This window comes from Chamaea fasciata, unplaced genomic scaffold (genome assembly GCF_029207755.1).
Source record: "Chamaea fasciata isolate MVZ Bird 193981 ecotype frontalis unplaced genomic scaffold, bChaFas1.0.hap1 SCAF_27, whole genome shotgun sequence".
NCBI lineage: Eukaryota > Metazoa > Chordata > Aves > Passeriformes > Sylviidae > Chamaea > Chamaea fasciata.
In genome coordinates this window covers 3,538,971-3,565,134 of record NW_027094112.1, presented here as the reverse complement: position 1 = coordinate 3,565,134, position 26,164 = coordinate 3,538,971, and the positions used below count along the sequence as shown (strand labels likewise).

The window sequence follows — 26,164 nt, the reverse complement described above, 5'->3', positions numbered from 1 at the left end:
CGCGCCTGCTGCTCCCTGCCCTGCCCAATGCCTCCCGCCCGGGCACCTCCCGAGAGGCGGCCGAGCCCCGTGAGAAGGGGAGAGGCGAGGGAAAATCTCCCTGGGCTGCGGCAGCCGCCGTCTGTGACAAGCCCAGGGGAACGGAGGGGACCGGCTGGGCACGGCCCGGGGCTCGCCCGCGGGAGCTGCCCGGGGATTTGGGGTGCCCCAAGGCAGCCTGGGGGCCGCGGGACACCGTGAGAGCCGGAGGCAGAGCGCAGCCTGTGACAGCGGGCAGCGGGCGCGGCCCGGAGGAGGGGTGGGGACACGGCGGGAGCCGAGGGCTCGGGGCACCCGGGAGTGCGGGAGATGCCGGGTTTGGGTGCAGCTGGCGGTCCTGGGGCGGGAGATCCGCACACACGCTGGGCGCTGCTACCGGCGCGGCAGCGACTGCGGAGCCCTCGGACATCGCTCCCGGCCGCCGCCGGCAGCGAAAGCCGCTCCCCGGCAGGTGCGGAGCGCAGCCGAGGATGCCGGGACCCCGTAGTCCGTCCCGCCGCTCCCGGAGCCCACCCGGGGATACCACACCCTGGGGACCCCGCAAGCAGCTCCTGTGGCTCTGGGCCAGGTGTCCTCTGGCTCCACTTCCCCACCAAAATCCCGGCTATGCCCCCTGGCAGCTCTGCCGCAGTGGGACTGGGGATTTCGGGACGCGCATTCCTGCCCCAACACGTGCGGGGGGCACACCCCTGCCCATGGCTCCAGGATGGCTGCAGGATCCGACCCCTCCTAGGGCACATGTTCTGGGGCATCTCCAGATCCGCTGGCCCTTTGGGGACAGTCAGATCTGAGAGCAGGAACATCTCTGTGGCCCACAGCAGGGCTAACTGGGAGCCACAAGGTGGGGTCCAGGCTTGGCACAGCCAACACCCCATCCCAGGCACACAGGGCTGGAGCCAAAGCCTATCACCGATTGTCTCCTGCTCTGGCAGCAGCTGCAGCAGGCTGAGGGCTGTCTGGCCCCCAGCCTCATCCCATGAGCCACCCCAGCCCCACTGCCCTCGGGAAGTGCACTGGGTTCTGCTGGGGCTGCCCGGAAGGCAGCTGTTGTTTTGCTCGTCGCTGGTCCTGGCACGGGCTGTGGCAGGAAGCAGATCCATTTCCCTGAGCACCGGGGTTGGCTGCAGCCACGGCAGGCTGAGCTCAGGCAGGATGTTCCCCCCAGTCCCACTTCCCAGACCAGCTCCTGCTGCTTTGTCCCCGCTTGCTCCTGTCCCGAGCACGGCACATGAACCTCGGTACCCTGCCGTGCTCTGTGGCAGCTTGGGCCCACGTCCAGGCAAAGCAGGTGCCAAGCATGGGAATGAGCTCCACAGGATCACTCTGGCCCATGGAGGAACTCGCCATGGGCTCACAGAGGGCGACAGCTGTGCCTTCCCCTGGCTGCCCCGAGGGACCGTCCCCAGCCGACAGAAGAACAGGCTCAGGGCAGCACAGGGCTGCAGGGGTTATTTTATTCTTTGCTTTGGTCTATACAAAAACAACTTACAGAAATAATAAAATCTTCCATTCCTGACCCACACTCCAGTAACTGTCCATCCCTTTCCAGCCGGAGTGTTAAACCACCATCAGATCTAAAGCCTCTTTTAAAAAATGCGTTAGATAAGGGAGGAGGGGACGGAAACACACCACTCACCAAAGAGAAGGGAAACAGGTTAAAATGTGCAACAAAGATCGGTACAAGGACACAGTTCCTAATGCTGGAGTCACTCCTCTATGGGGACTGGCAGGACAGGGACACGAAGTCAGCTCCCAGTGGCTGATGGGAAAGAATTAAACCTCAGACACCCCGAAGGTCCTGGGACACGGACCCTTTGCTTTCGGCAAACTCTGGATTGGCCTGATTCAGTTGGAGTTCGCAGCAAGCAAAGGGTTTTTCCATGTCAGATTCCTCTCCTAGAACACTAACACACAGAACAAATCGTGGGGAAGTTAGAAAGCACAAACTTAAAGACGGCAAAAGCCGTTGGCACCATATTAAAAATAAAAAAGAAATATATATTCATAGAAAAGACTATTTTGCCAATGAAAGATCACTAACGGTGCAAGGTTTGTGTTTTAAAGCTTCAGAAACAGTATCTTGGATGCTGGATGTGGCAGTAGGTGCTCGAAGCAGTCCCAGGAGGAAGGACCTTCTCCATAGCCCCACAGCGAAGAAAACAAATCAAAAAATAAAACCTCTCGTGGGAATGGAAAAGTTTTGTCTTCTCAGGCACTTCTGTCTCCCAAGTCCTTCTCACGAACGCTCAGCTCTGGGGCCACCCTCTTCTGCATGGAGAGAACACCTGCAGTGGCAGAGAACTCCTGTCATCCACCAAGGGGGGGATTTGGGAGGAGACCAGGGCTCCGGACCCCCTGGGCCCACAGGTGATGGGGACATTGATCCATGGCAGCACCAGGGACCCCGTGGTGGCACCAGGGACCCCCCAGCATGCCAGGTGCCATCAGCCAGCCCTGCCTCCCCTGGCTACCCATCCTGTGGCCACATCCCAGGTGTGCTGGCAGGTACCTGGTGTGGGGCTGCAGGCGGGTTAGGCGAGCATGTGGTCAGTGAAGGGCGCTCGGACGCCGTCGCTGTAGGCGTCCATGGGGTAGTCCCCGTCCATGTCCATGTGCATGTCGATGGGGTCCAGGGGGATGTCACCCGAGTACATGGCGCGGTAACCAGGGTCCAGCTCTGCAGGGAAGGGATGTGGCAACCTCAGCTCCCACCAGCCAGTGACTTCTCCAGAACTCAGCCACCTCCTTGTCCCCCTACCCAGGGCAGCACGTGACACATGGTGCTGTAGAAGGGCCCCACCATCCCTGAGCCCAAGGGCACCAGCTGTGTGTGCCGACCATCCCACGGTGCACCCCCAATCCCCAGCACACTGGGCTGGCGTTCGACTGACAGCCACCTGAAAAAGGTTTAAAAACCAGCCTTGGCTTGGTGACATGAGGCAACTGCCCCCCAATAACCCAGCCCACAGGCACCCTGCAAGGAGGGCTGGTGCCATACTCACCATCTGAGTAGGGCTCGTTGATGGGGATCATGCTCTGAGCCTACGGAAAAAGGTGGCACAATTGAAGGGATTCATGTTCACAAAGCTCAGGGGCCATGTGGTGGCAAGCCCTGCCCCAGGTGGTGCCATGAGCCAGGAGCTGAGGCCAGAGCCCATCTGCCTCCCACCTCCCACTGTTTGACCATTTCTCCTGTCTGAGCTCTCGTTGGAGGTGCTGGCCCTTTTGGAAGCAGGACAGGGCCATCCCCTGACGCCCTGGTTTCCCCAGGGAGAAGATCTTGTTGGGATGCTCACCGCTTCCCAGGCTGCCGGGTCGTGCTTGAAGAGGGAGTTGGTGAGCTCCACGGAGACACGTTTCCTGTAGTCAGGGTTCTTGTCCTCCGAGATGCGGAAGAGCACAGCGGCCGCATAGGTGGCTGCAGGGATGGCCGGCAGCCTCAGCTCCTGCTGCCATGCAGCATCAGAGCCCCAGAAGCCCCAACTGGGACCCTGCCAGGAGAGTCCCCAGCACAGCCCCCAGCACGGCAGCACTCACCTGTTCCCTCATTCCGGGAGTGCAGCAGCTCCATCAGGGGAGCTGAGGCCCCCTCGGCATCGATGGCATCTGCTGCCTCCTTGTCCTGGGCCAGCTCGCACAGCACGCCGGCTGCCACACGCTGGATGTTCTCCACCGGCGAGTACAGGAGCTGCCAGGAGAGATCAGCAGCCGTGTGAAGCAGCCAGCAAGGAGCCCCTGTGCCCAGGGCATGTCCTGATGTAGCCCAGGGCTGCAGCTCCCCGTGCAGGCTGGGCAGGAGGTGGCCCAGTGCAGTCCCTGTGTCCCCAGAGCCCTGACCTGCACGAAGAGAGGGATGGTGTTGAGGCGGAAGATCTCCATGCGGTTCATGGGGTCCCGGGCCAGGATGTGCAGTGCCCCTGTGCAACCCTCCACAATCTCTTCCATCTTCACTCCATCCTGCCAGGGAATAAGAGTTCAGCCAGGGCCCTCACACGCCAGGGCACGGCCACCTGAAGTGGACAGGCTGGGTTTTGGGGTGCCAGGCTGTGCTGGGAGCAGGGCAAAGGGGTGGGGACTCACCGTGTAGGGCTGTTGTGTGCCGGCGGCCGCGTGTCGCTGGGCGTCCTGGTGAGCCTTGACCAGCAGCTGGACCAGGCGGGGGATGACGGCGGCCTCCTGCAGCGGGGCGTGGTTGGCTGGACACAGGGCCAGGTTGCGGATCAGGCCTATGGTAGCCTGGAGGAGAGGAGGAAGGAGTGATTTATCTCAACTGTGTATCAAAACAGCACGTGTTCCCCGAGAGACCCACCGGCTGCACCCCTCCCCATCTGCCCCACCCCATCCCCTCTGTGGTGCAGGCTGACTCAGCTTCCCCCCGCCCTGGATCCATCTTCTCCCCAAGCTGAGCTTCAGCTCCAATGAGAAGCAGGCACCAGCCACTTCCTCCATCAGCTGCTGTCAAGGACACGACCCAACAGGAGCAGGGCTGTGGCAGCAGCAGCCACCATCACTCTGTGCACAGCACCAGCTGCTGACCCCCTCAGCAGCCCACCCCACCACAGAACAGCGGGGGGGGCTCGCTCCAGCCCAGGCACCGGCCTCCTCCTGCCCCCAACACCCCTCTGGCCCCTTACCTTAACCAGTGGCCACTGGTTGGGCTGGTTGAGGAGCTTGACAATGGCGGGGATGCCGTAGTTGAGCCGCACCGAGTTCTGCGCCATCTCGGCCTCGGGGTGCCGGCTGGTGAGGTGCCGCAGGGCGCAGACGGCCGGCTCGGTGATGTCCTCCTTGTCGCCCGCCCGCAGGATGGTGTGGATCAGGGCCTCCACCCCGTTTGACTGCGTCACCAGTGTCTTGTTCTTGCTATTGTTGCAGGTCAGGTTGGAGAGAGTGCCAGTGGCACAGGTCAGCACATTCACATCATCAGAGCTCAGCTGGTTCACCAGGATCTTGAGGACGCCGTCCAGGCCCTCCTGCACGAGTGGGGATGGGAGGTGAGAGCAGCACACACAGCCAGACCCAAGTTCCTGCCCCCATCTGGCCCCACGTGCCCCCAGCAGGCGGTAATCGGGGTGCTGCAGTGTTCCTGACTCCCACAGAGTTCCTTTTCCATCCCCCACAGCTGGAGCTGCTCCATCATGGTGAGCCCCAGCTACTCTAACACGTGCAGTTTCACTCAGTTTAATGTCTTCTGCTGGAATCACACTTCCAATGCCCCTGCCAGTACTCCCCACACGGTGATGAAGTGACCCCAGTCCTGGGCGTGCTGGCCAGCAGCAGGACAGGAAGGAGTTAAAGCACCATGACCTCCTTCAACCTTTTCAGTCAGCAGAGCCAGGGATGGTTCTATGACAGCCAAAATAGTTTCCAGGCTGCATCAGAGCTAATCCGCATGGAGTGGCCCCAGCAGATGGGAAAACTCGTCAGGAGGCAGCAAAGGGCTGGGAGAGCAGACCCAGAGCAGGGCTGGGGTCATCTCTGCACCAGCTGCAGGGCACAACAGCCTTGGCAGGAGCTCTGTTGGCAGCTCCCCCAGGAGCTGGGCAGGCAGCCAGCTCAGGAAAGGCTGATGGGGCTCCCGAGCCAGAGCAAACTGCGGTGGCACCCGCTGAGTGACCGCAGTGGCCTCGGCCCCACACTGGGGACACGCAGGAGTGCTGGCAGCCAGCTGGCATGGGCAGGGTCACAGGCAGTGAGCAGCACCCCGCGATGCAGGGCACGCCCTGCTGCAGGGTAACCTGAGCACAGTGGGGCATCCCCTCACCCCGCCAGGCACGTGCTGCTGCAGCTCATGGAACAGGGAACATGAGGCTTTGGACTCAGCCTGGCATGAGCTGCCCAGCACCTAGCACGGACACGGCTCCGAAATGTGGCACTCAAGCACAACCAGGGGTCCTGCAAGACTCACCTGTTTGGTTGCCACATCAGAAAGGTTCCGCAGGGTCCACAGGCAGTTCTGGACCAGCCTAGGGCTGGAGCTGGTCAGGTGCTTGCCCAATGCCTGCATGCCACCTGCAGGGAAGGGGACAGTCCTGTGAGCACCCCTGGCCATCCTAGCAGGAGGAGGAGCGAGTGGCAGCAGGGCTACATGGGCTGGGCATCGGCCGATGCTCCTGTACACAAAGCAGCCTCATGGCTCAGGGGAGCCCAAATGTGGTGTGTGAAGAGCTCTCAGACATCCAGGATGCATCCTGCCCACACACAGTGCCAGGAATGTGCCTAAGTAGCCCTCAGAGCAGGAATCCAGGCCAGTACAGGTGGCTTCACTTGCCTGCGCAGACCCCTGCCTGTCCCACAGACATGCGGGAGGACACATCCTCAGCCACATCGCCCCGACACCACCATTCACCCTGCTCCTGTGGCTCTGCCCCAGCCTCTCTTACCAGCCTCAACGATGGCAGGTTTGTTGCTGGGACACACCGACAGCACCTTGAGCACGCGGCTCGTGGTCCACAGCAGCTTCTCATAGTTGTAGCTGCGCATGATCTGCACCAGGGCCTGGGGTCCTCCGTTGGCCAAAATAATCAGCTGCAAGACAGAATCCCAGAATGGTTTGCTTTGGAAGAGACCTTAAAGACCATCCAGTTCCACCCTCCACCACAGGCAGCAGCACATTCCACTAAATGAGGTGGCTCCCAGCCCTGTCAAACCTGATCTTGAACACTTCCAGGGATGGGGCGTCAAGAGTGAAGGGCTGGGGTGTGGCAGCCCTGGGCTGCTGGGACCCCCTCTCCAGATTCTCCAGCTCATGCCAGGACACAAGCCAGGCAGAAGCTCCAACCCCTTGGCATGCAGGAATGCTCTGGTCACATCACCAGGGACACATGAGATGGTGGGGTCTCCAGTGCTGCCTCCTGCACATCTGTGAGGTGCAAAGCTGGGCAACCACCCCCCTCCTGCCTACCCCACATCTCTGTTAGTCTGGGATCCCCATCCTACCTTGCTCTCCTGGTTCCCATAGGCCAGAAGCTGGAGGCAGTCAGTGGTGATGGCCAGGAACTTGGGGTTGTTCTTGTTGAGCAGGGGAACCATCTTCTGCAGCCCGTCGGCCAAACGCACGGCCATCTTGGCCCCCTCCTGGTACAGCAGCAAGTTGTGCAGGGTGGTGATGGCGTAGAAGAGAACCGACTCAACGGGCGAGCTGCAGGCAGGCAGAACACACCACGTCAGTGCAGGAACTACACCATGCTCACCGGACTGTAGTAGAGCCTCCGGGGCTGCCCCGAGCTCAGCACCCACCAGCACCCTTCAGCATGGCCCCAGGGAAGGGACACCTCAGAGCCTGAGCCCCATCTCTCTGGCCAGGGCAGCGTGAGTGAGGCAGCCCTCCCCTCCTCCTGCCCCAATGCAGGCTCCATAAACAGCAAACCCCAGGAGTTTCCACAGGTTCACAGTCTCCTACTCCCTTGTGTCGGTGAGCAGCAGGACCCACACTGAGGGCAGCATGAACCCTCCCTTCCCCTGCCCCCAGCCCAGGAGGAGCTGCCAGGCTCTGCCACCTCCCTGGAGTCCCCACCACCACTGTGTACCTCAGCATCCTGACGAGGGCCGGGATGCCACCAGACTTGAAGATGGAGAGCAGGCCCTCGCGGTGGTGCGAGAGGTTGTGCAGGATGCTGGTGGTGCAGCGGGCGGTGTCCAGGTCGCTGGTGCTCTGCATGGTGCGGACCACGGCCGCCACGATCTGCGGCGACTGCATCAGCGCGCGGCGTGACGCCTCCTTCTTGGAGAGCTGGTTGACGATCATGGCTGCCTTGCTGACAACAACCTGGAGGGAGAGGAGCCGGCGTGTGGGAAGGGGTTGTGCACCAAGGACAGGATGCCAGGTGACACGGCTGGGCAGAGGTGGGCTCAGTCCTGGTGCAGGGCAGAGGAAACCAGGAGTTTGGCCAAGAGGAAGGAGACAGCCATAGCCACAGAGCCCCACAGGGATGGGAGCCCATCTGTGTAGCAGCTGAAAGCCCAGAGACACATACAGCAAACATAGTTCCTTACCGGGTCCTCATCGTTGAGCAGCTTGGTGAGCTCTGGGATGGCACGTGTCGCCAGCTCGGCGTCATCCTGGTAGTTGATAAGGTGCACGATGGCTGACTTCAGCATCTGGGAAGGTTCTGCCAGGCGCTGCACATTGGTCTGCTGCCCCTCCAGCTGGGTGGTGATGAGAAGCGAGCGGTCCTCCACCGTCTCGGGGTACATGGCGGCCCGGACGCGCTGGGCACGGGTCATGGCCAGCTGAGCCTCCATGTCCGCTGCAGGGGTGGACAGGGAGGCAGCGTAAGGCTCCCTCCAAGGAGCACTCCCAGCCCTGCTTCCCAAACCCAACAAGATGAGCAAGAGCTTAGCGCAGTGACACCAGCCACGTCAGCAGTCCCGGCACACTCTGCACAGAGCTGGAGCTTCAAAGCGTAAACAGATCCGGCAGCGCAGAGATAAGACAACACTCAATTAGGCAGCATGATGAGGCAGTTGTCACACAAGGCCCATTAATTAAAAAATTAAGGATATTTGCAATTTGGGACCAGCTGGCACTGGAAAAAAGAGGAACGCTGAGGCCCTCCCCATCAAGGATGCTGAGCTGTGATACTGCAGTAGCCACCCATGGTCCTCAACTCTGCAGCACAAGGAGAGCACAGGGTCCCGTAGGGGGATCTGATCCCTGCAGGAGGTGGTAAATAAACCTTCCAGGGCATATTGCTGACAGGAACTGCAGAGGCAAGCAGAGCAAACCAGCCCCCTTTTAGGGGGTAAAGCTGGGGGGAAGCATCTCCTTCACTCCAGGCTGCGGCTCCACGCTGTCCTCGCCTCAGTGGGAGAAGCCGTGGCAGTGGCGCGGTGTTACAGCACACACTGGCAGCTTGGCAGTCACACTGGGACAGGTTTCCCAGCAGGCAGACAGGCAGTAGAGCAGGTGACAGATCTGTGGGCCAGGATCAGCTGTTCCCATCTCAAGCCAACCCGCTGGCACGCTTGGATGTGCGCGCAGCTCAGCGCCAGCGCAGGCTGACCATGCGCCACCCCCACGCAAGAGCCTCTCGGGGCTGGGAAGGAGGACAGGAGGGAGCATATTTTAGGCAGCAACAACTCCCAGGGTGTGGAAATCAGCATGGAGGAGTAACCAGACGCAGCAGTATGGCTACGGGGGAGGAAGAGGAAGGCAGAAGCTGAGCAGCTGAGCCTGAGGATGTGCCAGGCCCCACAGCCCCTTACCTTGTGCTTGGCTCTGGCTCTGGCTCTGGCTCCCTCCCTGGCAGTAACTCGTGGTGGTCGTCTTCTTGATGGTGTACTGCTTCCCATACACCTCATCATCATCCCCGAGGCACTTGCTGCTGACGGAGGGCACCTGTGTGTTGACGCCGGAGTGGATTCCAGAGTCGTAGGTGTAGGTCTGCTGCCACTCCGTCACCTTGATTGGCTGCTCCATCATGTTCATCACCTCCATGGCTGCTCTGCGGGGTGGCGAGGGGAGAGGTTACGCCTCCAGGAGAGCCCAGGTTGCCACAGGACCCTCCTGCCCCCTGTGTAGCAGCCGGCCTCTGCGCAGGCCACGAGCAGATGGAGCCGATCCCTATCTGCCCTCCTCCCCCACTGGAGATGAAAGGCGGCACCGGGATGACGAACCCAAAGCTCAGCACTTTGTTGCTCATGTTCAGACTTGAACCGCGGCTGCGTCTCACAGCGCTGTGTCTCACAACACCGTGTCTCACCACTGGCACGGCCAAGGTGTGGGCAGGCTCTGCCTGGTGCAGTGGGACACCACAAGCTCCAGGGTTCCCCAGCTGCCCATGAGCTTTTTTAAGACCCCTTTCCAGAGACAGGACCTGCAAAGAGCTGGGGACACGCCAAGAGTTCCAAGCGCCATATGGCTGGAGCTCCAAGCATAAAATGAATCTTTTTAGGAGCTTCCTGGGACACTCCTAAAGCACTTAAAAATAAGCAGGCAAAGCCACTGGCTCAGCTCTCCCATGGGTGCTCAGCACCACAGGCGCTTACGGTGTGGTCCGGGGCTGGGCACTCCCCACTCAGTGCCGGGACAGGGCAGCCCGGCACATCCCAACACTCAGGACAAACCAGCCAAGGTTGCTGGGAGCAGGGCTAGGATTTCCTTGTCTTTAATTTGGGGATACAGGGGGAGGGAGAGAGGGAGGATAGCTCATGGATTAATGCCTGAGCTCACTCAGGGCTGTGAGTCACCAGCCCTGCATCCAGGCTCCCGGCAGGGCCAGGAGGGATGGAGGCAGGCGAGGAGGGAGGGACGGAGACAGCACCCGCCCAGCCCTCCGCTGACCCACCACCCAGGATTCCTATCCCTTCCCTGCCGCACAGGAGTGGAATGAGTCAGAGTTTCAGAGGCGATAAGCAGCGAAGGGAGCAGCTGCCGCCCGGCATACCTGGGCGCAGCAGCATCCACTTCCAAACAGCCTAATTACCACCTGCACCGGCCCCGATTCCTGCGCCGGGCCGGACCGGGGTGGCCGCACGCCCCTGGCTCCGCTCCAGCCGCCAGCACAGCGCGGGACCCGCAGGGACCAGCCGGGCTGGGGCGGCAGCCTCGGGCCCCAGCGCCCTCCTGGGGGAGCGAGGAGACCGAGCTGAGCCCCCCGCCAGGCCGGCGGCTGACTCAGGGCGTCGGGTGGTGGCCGAGGACGCGGCTCCGTGGGGCGTCCCGGCGGGGCACGGCGCGCACGGGCTTGGCGCGGCTCGTCCCACCGCTGCCGGCTGTTCCCAAGGAGCGGCCGAGCCCTCGCCAGCTGCACGGGCCGGCGCTCGCAGGGAGGAATCCCAAGCCCTCATTCGCGGGAGCAGCGGCCAGATGGGAAACAGGAGCCCGCCACGCTTGTCCCCCCGGCTGGGAGCATCCTGCAACCCCCCGCGCCCAGCCCCAGCCGCAGCCGCCTTCCCGGAGCCGCGGCAGGGCTCTGCTCCTGCCAATCCAATATTTTTTTGAGCTGTCAAGCAGCACTGGCAGACTGAGAGCAGCTATAATGGGCTGTGCATAATGCACGGTGGTCAGGCAATGGAGGGACCCGCTAATGGAGGGCGGTGGAGGCAGAGCCATCCCACGGCGGACAGGAGCTGGGACAGTGTGTGACACATGGTGCCAGGGGCGACAGGAGAGACAGCTCTGCTCCCCACCCCGCGTCGCAGCGGGGATGGGCCGTGAGAGCCCCGGTGCGGAGCTGGGAGTGTCGTGGTGCTGCACACCCACACTCGTGTGCTGCGGCATTGGTATTTGGGAGCGCAAGTCCTTCAGCTGGGTCATCCTGGCCGCGGTGGCAGAGTCTCCAAATTGTGTTGGGAAACTCAAGAGAAGCAATAGTCATGCCTTACGAAGTGTGGAAGTGGTAGGCAGGAGAACGCTCTGTGGCACTGGCAGGGCACATCACCTTGGTGCAGGAGCTGGGTGAGCCAGCACCCACCCCACCTGCACTGCCCCGGCAGCAGGGCCCCAACACCACAAGCAAGCACTGGAAAGCTGCCCTGGATAAGGTGGGCAGGGGAAGACCAGAGCTGAGGGCAGGAAAGATCACACAACCAGGGCCAGGGCAGGGACCCCAGGCAGCAGCAAGACAGATCTGGCAGAGGCTGATCCTGCTGCACCATTGCAGACCAGTGACATCCGCTCCACAATTTACAGGCATCAGACAGACACTTAATTTTCCAAACCTCCAGGAGCTGGGCTCAGACACCGTACAGAGCCCTGCATTATGCATGAGCCACCCCTTCAGTCTGCACCACAGCACCCAGGGACATCAAAAGCCAGCACAGCTCCTGGAGCTCAGACACGAGCTCTGGTGATTGGGCTCAGACAAGCTCCAAGCAGGAGAGCAGGAGCCCCACAGAAGAGACACAGGCACCTGTCCTTCCCCTGAGCATCCCCCAACAGCATTTGCTCATCACCACAGGGGCCAGCGAGGCCAACAGCACCCGAGGTGACAGGGCCAGCAGAGCAAATGTCAGACACTCCTACGGTGAGCAGTGACATTTTCTGAACCCAATGTCAAGTGTGCCCTGCTCATCACTCAGTGAGGGGCAGACACTGATACAAGCTTCTCCCCCATCCTCCACAGCTCAGCTCTGTCCTCAGGTGTCCTCTCTCCTCCTCAGCAGGATCAGTGGGGTGCTGGTTACACCTGGGTTCACCTGATCAGGAGCCATTTCCTGGCAATGTTTCTAGCAAAGTGCTGTAGCAGGGAAGGACCCTCAGGCAAGAGGGAGAAGCAGGGTGTTATTTGGGGCACATGTGAAAATACCCACACTGAAGGGTCAGCCACGAGCAGGGGGCATGTCTGGGTGGGCTCCAGCCCTCGCACATCAGGCCTGTGGGCAGGATGATTGCTGCTGAGCCCAGCTCCTACCTCCCCCCAGCCAGGCTGGAAGATCAGTGAGGGCAGAACAGTGCCACCAGGCCTCACCTGAGCCCCACTCCATGCAAGCCTAGACCCCAGGGAAACAGAACTTGCTCCTGGGAAGTGAGAAATCCCCCAGGAAACAGATGTGGGGCACCGCTCAGAGGGGACAGCATGTTTGGGGAGAACCTCCAGCCTGCTCCTGGCACCACAATGGGGAAGGGACCAAGACACCTGAGGGGCTTCAGCCATGGAGTGCAGGACAGGCAAGGTCTTCAGCCACCCAAGCAGGGCAGTGCCAGGAAAAGGTTAATCCCTCTCCCACCACTTCCCTGAGCCAGGAAGGCAGAGGAAGCTCCCGCGGGCTGTCGGGCACCGGCCAGCAGCTCATCCGCCCCCGGAGCCATTTGATCAGCGTCCAAGCAGCACCGGCCCCCCGGGACACCGTCTGTGGAGGAAGTCTCTGGCAAACACGCAGCCCCAGGCCTGACTAGCCCTTCTCACCAGCTGCTGTGAAGCCTTCAGCCTCATCAGGCAGGACACAGCCAGCAGACAGGACTGATCTGCCCAGAACAGCAGCAGGAAAGCAGTGAGTGCTGCTTCATGCAGAAATATCTACTGCTCAGGGACTTTTTGGGGAGCAGCAATCCCTGGGGTGAGCAGCCGTCATCCCCAGGGTAGGGTCACCCCAACGAGAGCAGGTGGGGAGGCACAGGGCACCCTCACAAGCCCCAGGCAGGGGCTGCACCAGACCAGGCACTGGGTCTCAAGGTCAGTGGGTGTGAAGGGCAGCCTGAGCTCATCACATGCAGGTCCAGCCTGCCCTCACCCCAGCACGAAGTAGTGTGGGTGCCAGCAGGGCGCTGCCAGAGCCCCCCAGAGCCCCACCCTCGCTCACATCCTCCAGGAGCAAAAGGCAACAGTGCTGGGGGGCCCCACATGCAACCACAGCATGTGAGGGGCTGAGCTCGGCGGTGGGAGAGTGCGAGTGGCTGCAATTACAGTCGCCGAGGCTTTTAAGGAAAGGGAAGAGGCAGTTAAGGCAATTCAATAAATGCAGCACAAGAAAAGACTCTATTTTAGAAGCACTTACGCTACACACAAGCCATCTCCGGTCCCCCCCTTCCTGGAGCAGCCGGGGATTAGCAACTGCCCGCTCAGACAGCCCTGGCCTCGGCAGCCACGGCACAGAGCCTTCCCACAGACAAGGGCACCCAGAGCCCCGTGCACCCTGCAGAGCTGCACCTCCAAGTCCCCCAGCACCCACAGCCCCTGCCCAAAGGTGCTCCGAAGTGACAGCAAGGGCTGACAAAGCTGGGGCAGCCGCTAACGAAGGCCGCACAGACGCTGTACAAAAGCTTCAGTGGTTTTGAAGAGGATCCTCAGGAACACGCAGCGGGAGCAGGCAGAGAAAGGAGCTTGTCAAGACCTCACCAGCATCAATGGGAAGCGTTCGAGTCAGATCCCGGCACCAGGAGCCCTTTCAATAGGGCTTTACAGGGAAGATGAGTGGAAGAATTCAAAGGGGAACGAGAGCAGCTTGAAGTTTAATGAGGAGGAGACAACGGCAGGGGATCAGCCTCTCGTTAGAGCAGGCAAAACCACTGGCATGGCCTTGCACACAAAGGAGCCCATGGCCTTTGAGTATGGATATACCTAGGTACAGAATGGCTCCTGGCTGCCCCCACCACCTCAGATCCAGCCTACTTCACTGGAGAGGGCCCTGACCCTTCTTTATATTTCAGCTAGCATTATGTTGTTACATTTGAGCTGCTGAATGCCTCATGCAAAGCTCCAGCTCCTCTTGCTGGGGGTGCTGCATCCCCCTGAGCACCAGACCAGGCTCTGGCAGCAGAACGGCCCCAGAACGTGGCAACTCTGCCACGACCTGCTGCGCTCAGCTGATGCTCTCCATCAATCCAGATCATGTCCCCGAAAAGCCTCGCCTGCACCTGAATTAACAGCTCCTGACAGCTCCAGCACACGCCAGGCCCAGGCTGTGATGTTTTGGCACTTCACATCACAAACCAACACAGCATTATCCATCAAGTGCTCTCCCGCTGCAAGTGCACGCACAGTACTGAGTATAACACCCACTCTCCGCTCCTGTGCGGGGGGCAGGGCCCACAGCAGGACCCCCAGCCCAGGGAAAGCTTTCCCAGGGACATTCACCTGCCAAAGACCCACTGTGGGGTCTCTGGTAGCGCATCCCCCTCCCCACATCCTCAGTTGTTGGCACAGACACCTCCACCTGCAGCGACACCAGGATCAGGAGGACCCACACGGGCTCATCTCCTCCTCACAGTTTGCTGATTTCATTAAAATCATGTCTGGGGAAGATGGGAATTTGCCACTTGTCCATGGAAAGGAGAACTGGCATGGTGAGAATAATCACAATTACTCCATCTGGATAAAAAAAATCAAAAATCATTATTTTGTTTCAATGAGCACAAAGAACAAGTTGTTCTTTAAGAACACTATAATTGCAGGCTCTGGACCTTGCTGGCTGTTCCCAGCTGCAGCCACGGTATCCAGGACACAGGGTTTGCCACCTGGCCCTGCCACAGGAGCTGGGGCAGTGAAGAAGAGGGCCGAGGTGCTGAGCCCCAGCTTAATTTCTCCATCCAGTTGCATTACAGCTGCAAAGTTCAGACGCTTCACAAGAAATTATCACTAACAGCCGTCAGCACCCGGCCTGTCGGAGCAAGTTAATGATTTGTCACCAGGGCTCTGCCCGCGCGTCACCGCGATTACGGCAGGCTCTGCCAGCAGCCAAAGGTCTCTCCCCCCACACAGGGGAACAAGATTTTCATCCAGCCACCTACCCAAAGGCACACGGAACCCCAGTGCACCCACCCCACGGGATCTGTGCGCCCCTCCAGCACCGGGGCAGCCTCCCCGGAGGGCACGGCCGTGACCCCCGCCCAGGTCTGATCAGCCAAGCGTGGGATATTGGGAAAACACCGAGCATTCCGCCTCCACCCCGCCAGGAGCTCCGCGCCTGGGAAGGAGGCCGAGGACTCGCTGGGAACAGACAGCGCAGATGTCGCGGGCTGCCCGACAAGCCCCGGCAGCCGCGGCACGAAGCTCCTGCCCTGTTTCCAAAGCGATTCCGGAGCCGAGAGTCCAAGGCGTGCCAGGATGCCTCCAGGCCCGTCAGCAGCCGCCGCAGAACCCATCGGGGATGGTGTATTTAGAAGGGTATTTCAAACCTCTGCTTAAATAGAAACATCTTCACCTCCCCCCTCCGCAGCCATCGACAAACCGGGTGTGGCTGCAAAGCCAGCCCTGTTTAAGCACAGACATAGTGTTGAGGTCAAGTCTAAGGCCTTTTTAGAGCGGGAGTACCTGCACCTTCCCACCCCTTGTCCACCACTTTTGTCAAGTATGTCCATGAGCAAAGAGGGGTAAAACCAACCCTCCCGGAGCAAAGAACGCGATTCAAGGCACGAATGCAGCCCTGGTGTCCTCCTGAGCTGCCATCCCCAGCCGTTTCCATTCACGCAGACCCACCTGGGACACAACACGGGGCTGAGTCTGACCACCTACCCCCAGCTCTGGGTGCCCACACACCCTGTCTAGGTGGGGAAGCACCAGCTGAACTCCGAGGTAGGCTTACACTGCTGTAATAGAGACCATGTCTCTTTTTAACTTTTGTTAATTAGAAGCCAGTCTAATTTAAACCTTCAAAACCCGCACAAGCGTCGCTACAGATGCTGCAATTAAAGTTCTGCAAGTTCTCTGTGCAGAGGCTCTGCTCCCCCAGCCTGCGGAGCGGGGCCAAGGGCAGCTTCGCTCCCAGGCTCTGCCATCTGCGAGCGGCAGCGCGCCCGGCAAAAGCGCCGTCTTAAATCCCGGAGATCTGGAAGTGTGATAAAAAGCCAAATCCCATCAAGCGCTCCCACACCAAACCACAGTCTTGAAGGGAAAGACTGTGTCAGGAACGGGCTTGAGCTGCAGGAGCCGTGCAGCTGTACCGCAGTGCCTGCCCGGCTGCGAGGGCTGAGTAAGGGTTTCAGGTGGGGGAAACAAAGGGGTGAGTTAATGAGATTAGGGCAGCGCCGAATGACACACTGAAATGCGGCACCAGGACCAGAGGGGACATTGCCCAAGGCCCTGGGCTGCAGCCCGGCCGCGATTCACCCGCGCTGCCGCGGAGGCTCCGGGCACGGTGCACAAACTAGTCGCACACCCAGCCCCAGGAGACCCCTCCCAGCAGCCCGGGTCGTTCCCCCAGCCGCCTCCCCCGGGGATGAACGCGCTTCCTGGAGCCGGCAAGGACACGGCACATCGCCCAGACAATAGACTGTAACGCCATTGTCTGAGGGAGGGCCCCGCACGGCCGCCCCACCTTTCCCCAACGCCCTGAGCCCTGGGGACCCACGTCTGTCCCTGCTCCGGCGCAGCAGCCACAGTGCAAGGAGGGAGCACAATCCTCAGGCACCGCTGCCAGATGCTCTGTGCGTCCCCGTCCTGATGGCCAACTTGTATAAGCCAAATTAGCAGTAAAATGGGTTTTTCATGACGCTTCATGGAAGTCCTCCAAAACAATGAGCGATCACTGGCTTCAAATGTGCTAACACAGTTCCAGTGGGTGCTGTGCACCTTTCCATCCAGCTCCGACACCGACAAGGACACAGAAATGGACCCCCCTAATTTTCTCATCCCTGTTTCCGGCTGGGCCGGACACTCCTAGAGCGGAGCCTGGAGCAGCCCCCGCGGACACTGCACCTGCCCTGGATGCGGCTGCCAGCCCGGAGCAAACGCCCCCGGCATCGCTCCAGCTCCATCCCCGAGGCAGCTGGCAGGGAGACGCCGCGCCCCCGGCTCCCCACCAGCCGATGGCAGACGGACACCAGACCCGCGAGCTGGTCGGGGCTGGCACCAGCGCCAAAACCAGCACGACGTGGCCTGGAGCAGGAGGTGAAGCGACTGAGGAGGCTGTGTCACGGGGCGACCCCAGCCCCCACCACCCTTCTGGTATGGAGAAGCTGACAAGGGGACATCAAACCAGACATGGGACTAACCCAGGCACCCCAACAGCGTTACGGGAAAGCCGGAGGTGCAAGAACTTCCAGCCTGGCCGGGGAGGGTGCAGGCTGATGCCCTCACACCCGTGCAGGCACAACGGTGGCACAGGGCACCCTGTCCCGTCCCCAGCAGCAGCCGTGCCCTCCTGAGCGTTCACTCTCCCAGCACACGTCTCCCCGCGTTGCTCGTATGACAGCCCACGTTTGCCTTCTCCGGGCAACTCCCAGCAACATTTCAGCATTATCCTTTCATCTGTGCTGTAAACCTGATTAATTAAGCTAATCACTCAGCTAACGCAATTAGCGCGCTCTCTCCTCTCCAAACATCAGACAAACAGCCAAGTTTCGCTCCCCCCGCCGTTTCCCCGTGCGGACGTCCGCTGTCAGGGGCTCAGCTGGGATCCCCCGTCGGCACCGTGCCCAGCACCCTTAACCCGCGGGGGGCTGTCTGGGTGATGTCAGGTCACCCGCACTCCCCTCGGCCCTCTCAGCCCCCCGACCTCACATGCCTGGCGGTGGGCGAAGGGTAGCCCCGGCCCCGCGGGTAGACACGGAGATGTCCAGGCGATTCGAGGTGGCCTCGAGAGCAGCACGCGGTGTCCCCAGGTGTGACTCTGGGCACTGAGCAGCCCAGTTTGCATAAGAGCCCCAGAGCAGCGGGCGAGTGCCGTGCCAGGGCCTCGCCCGCCCAGCGGCAGCTCCGGGCGGGGCCGGGGACAGAGTCGCCGCCTCGCACAGGAGCGCGGAGCAGCGACTCCCAAACTAGCTCCCGCGGCGCTGGGAAGGGGCCGGGACAGCCGGGGGCAGCCCAGCTGCCCATGAGGGAAGCCCCGGGGACCCGCCCAACTGGTCCCGCGCAGGACCGGCCGAGCTGACGGGCAGCACACGGGGAGCCCTGCCCCAGACGGCGGCAGCAGGGCCGAGCCGGGACGCCCGGTGCTGCCCGGCCCGGACACCCAGGTCCTCCCCACCCCGAGCGCAGCCTCTCCCCAGCCCCGCACGGCGGAGTCCGCACGGCCCCGGTGCAGCCCAGCCCGGAACGACCGATGGCCACGACCCTGGCCCCGTTCCGGCCGCCCCAACTCTGCTCACCGGACCCTCCCCGCCGCGATCTCCGCCAGCCCGGTCCTCTGGACCTGGTCCCTGCTCACCGGAGCGATCCCTGCCCAGTTCCGCCGGCCTACTGCCGCTCACCGTCGCTCCACCATGCCCGATGCTCGCTGACTCGGCTCCACTCACCTCACCGTCGCTGCCCGTGCCCGGTGCCCCGCCCCGCTCACCGTCGCTCCCCGTGCCCGGTGCGCCAGTCGCGCTCACCGCCGCTACCCGTACCAGATGCCTCGGCCCCACTCACCGTCCCTCCCCGCCCGGTGCCGGTACCCCAGCCCCTCTCACCGTCGCTCTCCGCCGCCCGCCCGCTCCTGCCCGAACAAAAGGCGAGCAGCGCCCCGCGCGCCGCCCCGCCCGCCACAGGCCCCGCCCCCGCGCTGCCCCGCCTCTATTGGATGGTCCTCACGTCCATCAACCCCTGGGCCGGCCGGGTCCCGCCCCCGCCGGACGTGTTTATCCGCTCCCCATTGGCGGGGGCGCGGCCGCCCCGCCCCTCGCCCGCAGGTGATTGGACAGCGGGGCGGGGCGCGCGGGGCGCGGCGGCGGCGGAGCAAGGGCGCGACCACGAGGGGACCACCTGGGTGACGTCAGTGGGCGCGGCCAGGTGGGGCCGGGCCCCGCCCCTGGGCAGGGCCGGGGGCGCGGGGACCCCCTGGGCCGTGCGGGGACCCCTCGAGGCAGGAGCGCGGGGGCGGCAGGAAGCGGCGTTCGGGAAGGGCTCGGGGCTGCTGGCGCTGCGTCAACCCCGGGCCCCGCCGGACCGGTCCAGCCGGGTGCTGCCGCCGCGTCCCGGGCGAAGCCGCCGTCACCCAGTGCCCGAGTCATCCACCGGCCCACCTCAGGACCCCCAGGTGTGGGGAGCAGGAGGATTCTGCCCCGGTGAGGGTGTGGAGGGACCTGCACCCTCGCTGCCTGTCAGGTTCCCTGGCACGTCTGGCTGCGAGCGCTGCCAGGCGGGGATTCTCAGCTCCGAAGGGAGGTGAGAGACAGAGTTCCCACCGCCCCTGCAAGATAAAGGGACTTCATGGCTGTGCGCTGAGCAGGAGATCCGGAGCACAGCGAGAGAGCTCTCGGCACAAGGAAATGGGCACACGGCACAGCCTGGCACGACATGGCAGCACAGGGCACAGCGCAGCTGAGGTGTCAGCCAGAAATCTCATTCACGCTCCCCTCTTGGTCAAGGTCGAGGTTGTCAGGGAAGAGCGATGATGCCTTCACCATGTAACCCATCTCTTCCTGCAGCCTTGCCCCTGCATCCCCCTGCGTCTCCCTGCATCCCACCTCCATGCCCCCAATCAGTCACTCTGTATCCCATCTCTGCACCCCTGGCACTGCCCTGCAGCTTGACTCTTCGCATCCCAGGGGACAGGATGGTGGCCATGCTCAACATCACAGCCACTGCTGGGGTCACACCACCACTCCCAGACCTGCTGCTCCTGCCCGGCACTCCCAGGTGTGATGGATGCAGACAGCCCCTGCACATCCAGTGGCTGCAGGTGGGAGCAGGGACCCAGGGCACCCCAGCTCATGGCTGCAAGGGGCTTTGCCTGGTGCCAGTAGATCAGTGGGAGCAAAGAGCTGTCTTCTCCACAGCAGTGTGGGGCTGAGGAGGGGACGCAGTGCCCAGGTGTGTGTCAGAGCAGGGCGGAGGCCCTGTGGGCCCAGTGCCACCCTCGCCCAGCTGTTGGGAAGATCCACAGGCCTTTGTCCCCTAGGCTGCGGTGCCAGCGCTGGGCTGAGTGCTTCTCGCTCATCCATTCGCGAGTGCTGCGGGCCACACCCCACCAGGCTGGCACTCCCCTCCCGAGGTGGCTGTGACCCATCAGTGACAAACCCCACTCCTCCCAAGTGATAGGACAGCCCTGTCCTGGCGCAGGGGCGCTCCCTCCCAGTACTGCCTCCCTGAGCCCTGAGCTTTGCCCACGGGTCAGGGGGCGCAGCCCCCGCCCCTGCCCAGTGCCCTGCAGAGCTGGAAAGGCCCCGGTGAACAGGGGTTCCAGGCAGGGCAGGGTGGGGTGCTGGCAGCCTCTTGCCACCCCCTTCCTTCCATTCCCATCCCTTCCCTTCCCCGGGGCCAACGCTGTGATTCAGCCTCTCAGTTTCAGTCCTCGTAGCCAATTTCCATGCCAAGCGGGAGCATGGCAGGGAGGAGCGAGCGGCCACACGCTGCCCGACACCTCGTGCCTAGGACTGCCACGGGTTTGTCAGCACCAATGGCGAGCCCCAAAATGCCCTGATGCAGGCAGGAGGCAGATCATCCCACCCTGCCACCCCCCACCTTCATCACACCCTCTGATCCAGGAGCAGGAAGATGCATCCCCAAGGAGCAGTGTCACAGTGTTGCACCCCAAAACAACCATCAGGTCGTGCATGTCACACCCCAAAGATCCATATGGGGTAGAACATGCTGCCTTCCAGCCCCCTGCAGCTCCCCCCTCTAGCCCACCTGACAGCCTCCCCTGCACAATGAGGGGAGTCATGGATCCCAACTGGGGTCCCCCTCAGGGAACCCAGAGCCTCAGAGGAGCCTGGATGCTCTCATGGCCTCCATGGGTCCCCAGCCCCACAAGTTCTCCCAAGTCACCTGTGGGGACCTCCAGGCCAGAGCTCATCCCTTCCTCTCCCACAGCAGGGCCTCTCCCACCCTGAGCTCCTGGATCCCATGGTGGCAGCGCATGGAAGGTGGAGGCAGCTGTGAAAAGACCAGTCTGGATTTTATTAAAAGGTCAGCACCAGTAAATATATAAAAAGAGCAACTGTGAAAGAGGGGAAATCTTAAATTAATGGAGCTTAAGGCTAGAAGAGGGCTGGTGTGGCAGGGCTCAGGCACCACAGCTCACCAGGCTGCAGCCCCGTGGTGACACGGGGACATGGCACACCAGGAGCCCCCCACACCAGGCTGGGGAGTCCAAGGGGACCTGGGCTGTGGGAGCTGGCAGATTGCCTGGAAGGCTGGAGGAACAGGAGCAGGAGCCTCAGGAAGGGGCAGGACCAGCTCCAGCAGCATTGTGCATTGCTCCTTAAGTAGGGGTTGCCCCCCAAGCCCCTCAAGACAACACAGGGGTTGATCCTGGTGCATCATCCACATTTCGTGGGGAGCAGCTGAGGGACACAGAAAACCCCAGTGTTGTGGGGCATCACTGTTGGTCAGGGCTCCTGGGCAGGCAGGGACATTCAGGGCTGCTGGTGTTCCACTGATGGGAATTGGGCTGTGCCAGGGCAGCAGACGTCCAGGTGGGAAAGGCAGCCCTGCTGCAGGATGTTAGGCAGGATCGGCCCCTCCCCATGAGTCTGAGTCTGAGTTTGGGCTGGGAGGAGCCCAAAGCCTGATGTCCCCGAGATGGCATCACAGAGCCACCACCATCCAGCCCAGTTGGTGCTGGGTGCCCCTTCACCTGGCTCATCATAGGATCTCTGCAAACAAGGAGAGTTTGGTGGTACCAGGGGTGTGGGCAGCAGACCCCCCACCCTACAGCATGGCCCCCAGCCCTGCTATCAGGAACCTTGGTCGTCTTTGTCTCCTTTAGTCTTGGGTTCCTGCCACCACTCTGCGAAGAAGCCTTCCTCGTAGTCACCTTCACCCTCGAACTCGCCATCAGAGGGCAGGTCCAGCACCTCTGGCCCCTCACTGCCATCCACCTCCATCTGCAGCACAGGAGGGCAGGAGGAGGCAGGGGGGCTCGGCAGCCTCACCCGCAGTCTCTGCTCCAGGGCTGGTTTGGGGGGTCAGACCCCCACCTGAGGAAGGTCCCTGCAGCACCCACACACACACCACCCAGCTCCCCCAAAAGCACCCCCATGAGCACCATCTGCACCCCGCGTCGGGCCCATCAGGTACCTCATCATCATCCTGCAGATACTGCCGGGCAAATTCCAGCATCTTCTTCTGAGCGGCCGTCTGGTTGTGGTACCGCACGGCTTCCTGGGCACAGCGGGGGACAGGGGCTGTGTCAGCCCCTCTCTGGGCACTGCAGGGCCATGGGACAGGGGGCTGGGGGGTCCTCACCGGCCGCGGCTCAAAGTCCTCCTCCCGCAGGCGCCAGCGCTCGCGGTGGAAGCGGTAATAGACCAGGTTCTGCTGCATCACGGTGTCGCCCGGGTCGAAGAGCATGTAGCTGGAGACGCTGCGCACTGCATCCTGCACGTCGTTCACTGTGGGGAGCAGCGCCAGGTGACACAGGGGTGACACCCCTGCCAGGGCCCACAGCACCCCAGGGTGCTCCAGGGCACAGTTCCCCCTGCTCCCACTGGCACTCACACTTGTAGTATGCAAACTGCAGGTAGTGGTACATGGTGGCCACAAACTTCTCCACAAAGTAGCCACCCACGTTGGGGGTGAGCTCGGTCTCGCAGTCCACCTTGCATTGCAGCACGCTCACCAAGTGGTCTGGGGGGAGATGTCGAGTGTTGCACCCCGATCACCTCCCCAAGTCTGCCGTCCCCCAGCCCTCCACTACCTGCGATGGCAGGGTAGAAGTCCTTGAACTCCTGAAGCTCATAGGCACCCTCGCAGCCGGCCAGACAGTCTTCGTACGCCTTGTAATACTCAGCCAGTGCCTGCTCCATGTCGGCCGCACTGCTCCGGAAATCCCCGTTGTTGTACAGCTTCACTGACCGCACGAATATCGGCTGCCGAGGACCACTGCTTACTGAGGGGGAGCTGCTTCCCTCGGGGTTTGGCAGGACCAGGCATGCTTTGAGCCCTGGGGAGCCCCTCTCCTGACCCAGCCCTCTCCCCTCCTTACCTCATAGGGCTGAGCTTCCAGGTCGACCAGGTATTCATCCACATCCAGCATAGTCCTGTAGTAGTCCAGGTACCTCAAGGTCATCTCATGCTTGGGGTTTTTCTGCAGGAAGGTGTGGGCAGCAGACACCGCTTTCTCGATCTTATTTGACTGTGGAGAGAGGAGGAGCCAGTGCAGAGACCTGCTGCAGGACAGCCTGAGCAATGCTGCAGCCAAGGGGGCCTCAGCATCCAGCCAGATCCCTGGGCTGCAGGACACAGGGGTGATCCTTGTGGGGAACAGCTCTGAACCCATGCTGCACAATCATCCACTGGCAGTGATGAACAGACAGGGTCTGGGAACATGAATATTGCAGGTACCTCCAGCCACACCAACCTCCTGGCTGTGCATGGAGGCACAGTGGGAGCAGGGACAGCTCAGCCCCTCATGAGCCCCAACATCCACGTGAGATGGATCCATGCGGTGTGGGTTTGACCCACACATCTGCTCTTCTCCAGCACTGCCATCAGACCTGGCTGCCACCCCTGCTGCTTTTTGGGCTCTCAGGTTGCAGCTTCAGGGAGTGAGACAGCAGGGAGGGAGGGTGGTTTGAACGACCCATCCATGAAATGGGTTTGGGCCAGAGCAGCAAGAGGAAAAGGCATTAAGGATGAAGCCAGGCAGTCCCTCGCCACTGCCAGGTGAGTGGGGCTGCATTGCTGAGCACTAAAACAGCACCCACAGTGGCTGGCAGCCAGGGACCAGGACCCTGCCCAGAGGACTGTCCCCTGCCAGAGACACTCTGGCCAACACATGGGCACCCGAGGGGGTTGCCTTATGAAACTTTCCTCCACAAAACCTTCCTCCACGTCTGCACTGTGAAGCTGAGCAAGTCCTTTCTTACGGAGCAGCCAGACACGTGTCCCATCACAATCACAGAGGCACAGGACCCTCCAGCTCAGGCCCCTCAGCTGGGGCAGCCCCTGTGCACTCTCCTGTGCAATGCTCTGCCTGTCCAGGGATACCCTGGGGCACCAGAGCAACACAAGGCGGGGTAGAGGGACACAACCACAGGAGCCCCCCAGTCGTCCTGCCTGATGTGTCCCAGATGATGCTGACGTGCCACGGCTCAGGGGCAGGATGGAGGAGCTGGTGGGGAATGCCAGATGGGGAGTGAAGGAAAGGGGAAGCACCTGACAGCAGGGTGCAGGATGGAGGGCAGCAGGGTTCCGGGGGTGCAGAGATAGGCGGGAGTGGGGTTCAGGGTGGGCAGATCAGAGGGTGCAGGCTGACAGCGTAGGATGGGGGCACAGGATGGGGATGCAGAATGGGGGTGTCAAAGAGGAGTTGTAGGATGAGTGGCACAGGATGAGACACGGGAAGGGATGCGCCCAGTCAGGGGGCAGAGTGGAGGGGTGCAGGACGGAGGGGAAAGATCAGTGGTGCAGGATAGCAGAGCAGGACCCCCCACCCCTGCCCCCTGCCATTTGCACCTCCTCACCTTGAAAAGCGCGTAGTGCAGGTACTGGTAGGGCTGGCGGCGCTGGAAGTCGCGCAGGGTTTGCGCCGGCGGGTAGCGCAGCTGGAACACGGGCAGTTCACGCTTGCAGGCGCGCAGGCAGCCGGCGCGGAGCAGCAGCCGCTCGAAGAGCCGCAGCTCCCGCTCCCACTCCCACGCGGGGTCCCGCTCCCCGCGGGGCTCCTCGGCGGGATCCTCCCCCGCGGGGGGCTCCCCGGCGCAGCGGCGGTGGCAATGCGCCTCGCTGTCCCGCAGCAGCCTGTGGAGCCGCAGACTGGCCTCCAGCCCCTGAGCGCTCTCCGCCCATTGCGCGTCCGCGTACTGCTCCAGCGCCCGCGCGTAGGCGCGCTGCAGCGGCTCCAGCGCGGCCGCGGGGAACCCGCGCACGCTGTACTGCTCGTACTGCGCCGCGCACAGCCCCGCCGCCAGCACCGCCAGCAGCACCGCCGGCAGCGGACCCGGTCCCGGCACCGCGCCGCCCATCCCCGCTGCCGCGCACTGCCCGCGCCCCGCGCAGCGCTCCGCGCCGGGCCCGCGCAGGGGGCGGGCGGGAGGGCGGCGGGGTGGGCGGTGCGTGGCGGGCGCGCAGGGTCTTAGTGCGGCCCCGCCGGGTGCGCGCAGGGGCTGCGCGGGGCGCTCGGGGGCTGCCCGGCGCTGCGCACCACGGAGCGAGTTGCCCCAGCAGCGCCGTGCGCGGGCGGACCCTCCAGGCCGGAGGTGTCCCCGCCGCTGGCCGGTGCCAAGCCCGAGGCCACATGCCCTGTGCCGTGCCAGATCGCGGCCTCTGAGCTGTCCCGTGCCAGGCCTCGGCATGGCCACACTGGCCCCAGCCCAAACCCAGTGCTTTATCGCTGGCTGGACGGTGGCACTGGGGGATGTCACAGCGCAGAGCAGGAGCCAGGACACTGCTGAGGTTTCTCCCGGCGGAGCAGAGGCTGTTGGCCGTGTCCAACACAGGGCTGTGGTGCCACCATCTCTGTCAGCGCTCTCTTGGCGCGGTGGGGCCCTGCCCCCGCCCCGTCGGCAGAGCCACGTGTCCCCCCCAGGCTGCTCCAAGCAGGGCTGAAGGTGCTCAGCCCCGGTGTGCTGTGCTGGGGGGCTGCGGAGCACCCCGGGGCTGAGCTGGGGGGAGCTGATGGTGCTTTGCTGGAGCTGTTGCTCTCACTGGTAGCACTGAGCCTCAGAGGAGCTGGGTAGGGATTTGGGTTTGGGTTCACAGCCTGTTGCATTTCCCATCTGGCACTCGCCAAAGGCTCTTTGCCACGGGATCTGTTTCTTGCAGATGGATTTGGGGGTGTAGGGATGTGTGGGCAACCACTCCGTGAGTGTTTGAGGCTGTGTTTGTTTCTGGGAAGGGCTGCTAGGAGAATTTCACATTTTTAATCATCGCCATTC

General features: G+C 62.4%; 2 protein-coding genes across 4 annotated transcripts; both read right to left on the bottom strand.

The window, feature by feature from the left end:
• Positions 1–1,479: 1,479 nt before the first annotated feature.
• Positions 1,480–18,875, bottom strand: JUP (junction plakoglobin). 3 transcript variants are annotated; one of them, XM_066205076.1, is made up of 15 exons: positions 18,812–18,875; positions 9,247–9,485; positions 8,035–8,288; positions 7,569–7,807; positions 6,979–7,180; positions 6,423–6,567; positions 5,948–6,051; positions 4,674–5,012; positions 4,120–4,275; positions 3,877–3,996; positions 3,577–3,727; positions 3,336–3,457; positions 3,042–3,081; positions 2,549–2,716; positions 1,480–2,324 (listed from the first exon to the last, which is right to left on the bottom strand). In XM_066205076.1, exons 2-14 carry the CDS (start codon positions 9,476–9,478, stop codon positions 2,571–2,573), a joined length of 2,250 nt encoding a protein of 749 aa, XP_066061173.1. In that variant the 5' UTR covers positions 9,479–9,485; positions 18,812–18,875; the 3' UTR covers positions 1,480–2,324; positions 2,549–2,570. The 3 variants fall into 3 exon arrangements, with proteins under 3 accessions (XP_066061173.1, XP_066061174.1, XP_066061175.1); XM_066205077.1 differs by lacking the exon at positions 18,812–18,875 and adding an exon at positions 18,771–18,799; XM_066205078.1 differs by lacking the exon at positions 18,812–18,875 and adding an exon at positions 18,568–18,636.
• A 2,360-nt stretch (positions 18,876–21,235) lies between these two features.
• On the bottom strand, positions 21,236–25,252 carry P3H4 (prolyl 3-hydroxylase family member 4 (inactive)). Its single transcript, XM_066205141.1, has 8 exons — positions 24,752–25,252; positions 23,272–23,421; positions 22,984–23,155; positions 22,785–22,913; positions 22,533–22,678; positions 22,365–22,448; positions 22,030–22,171; positions 21,236–21,940 (listed from the first exon to the last, which is right to left on the bottom strand). Exons 1-8 carry the CDS (start codon positions 25,250–25,252, stop codon positions 21,930–21,932), a joined length of 1,335 nt encoding a protein of 444 aa, XP_066061238.1. The 3' UTR covers positions 21,236–21,929.
• Between the last annotated feature and the right edge of the window lie 912 nt (positions 25,253–26,164).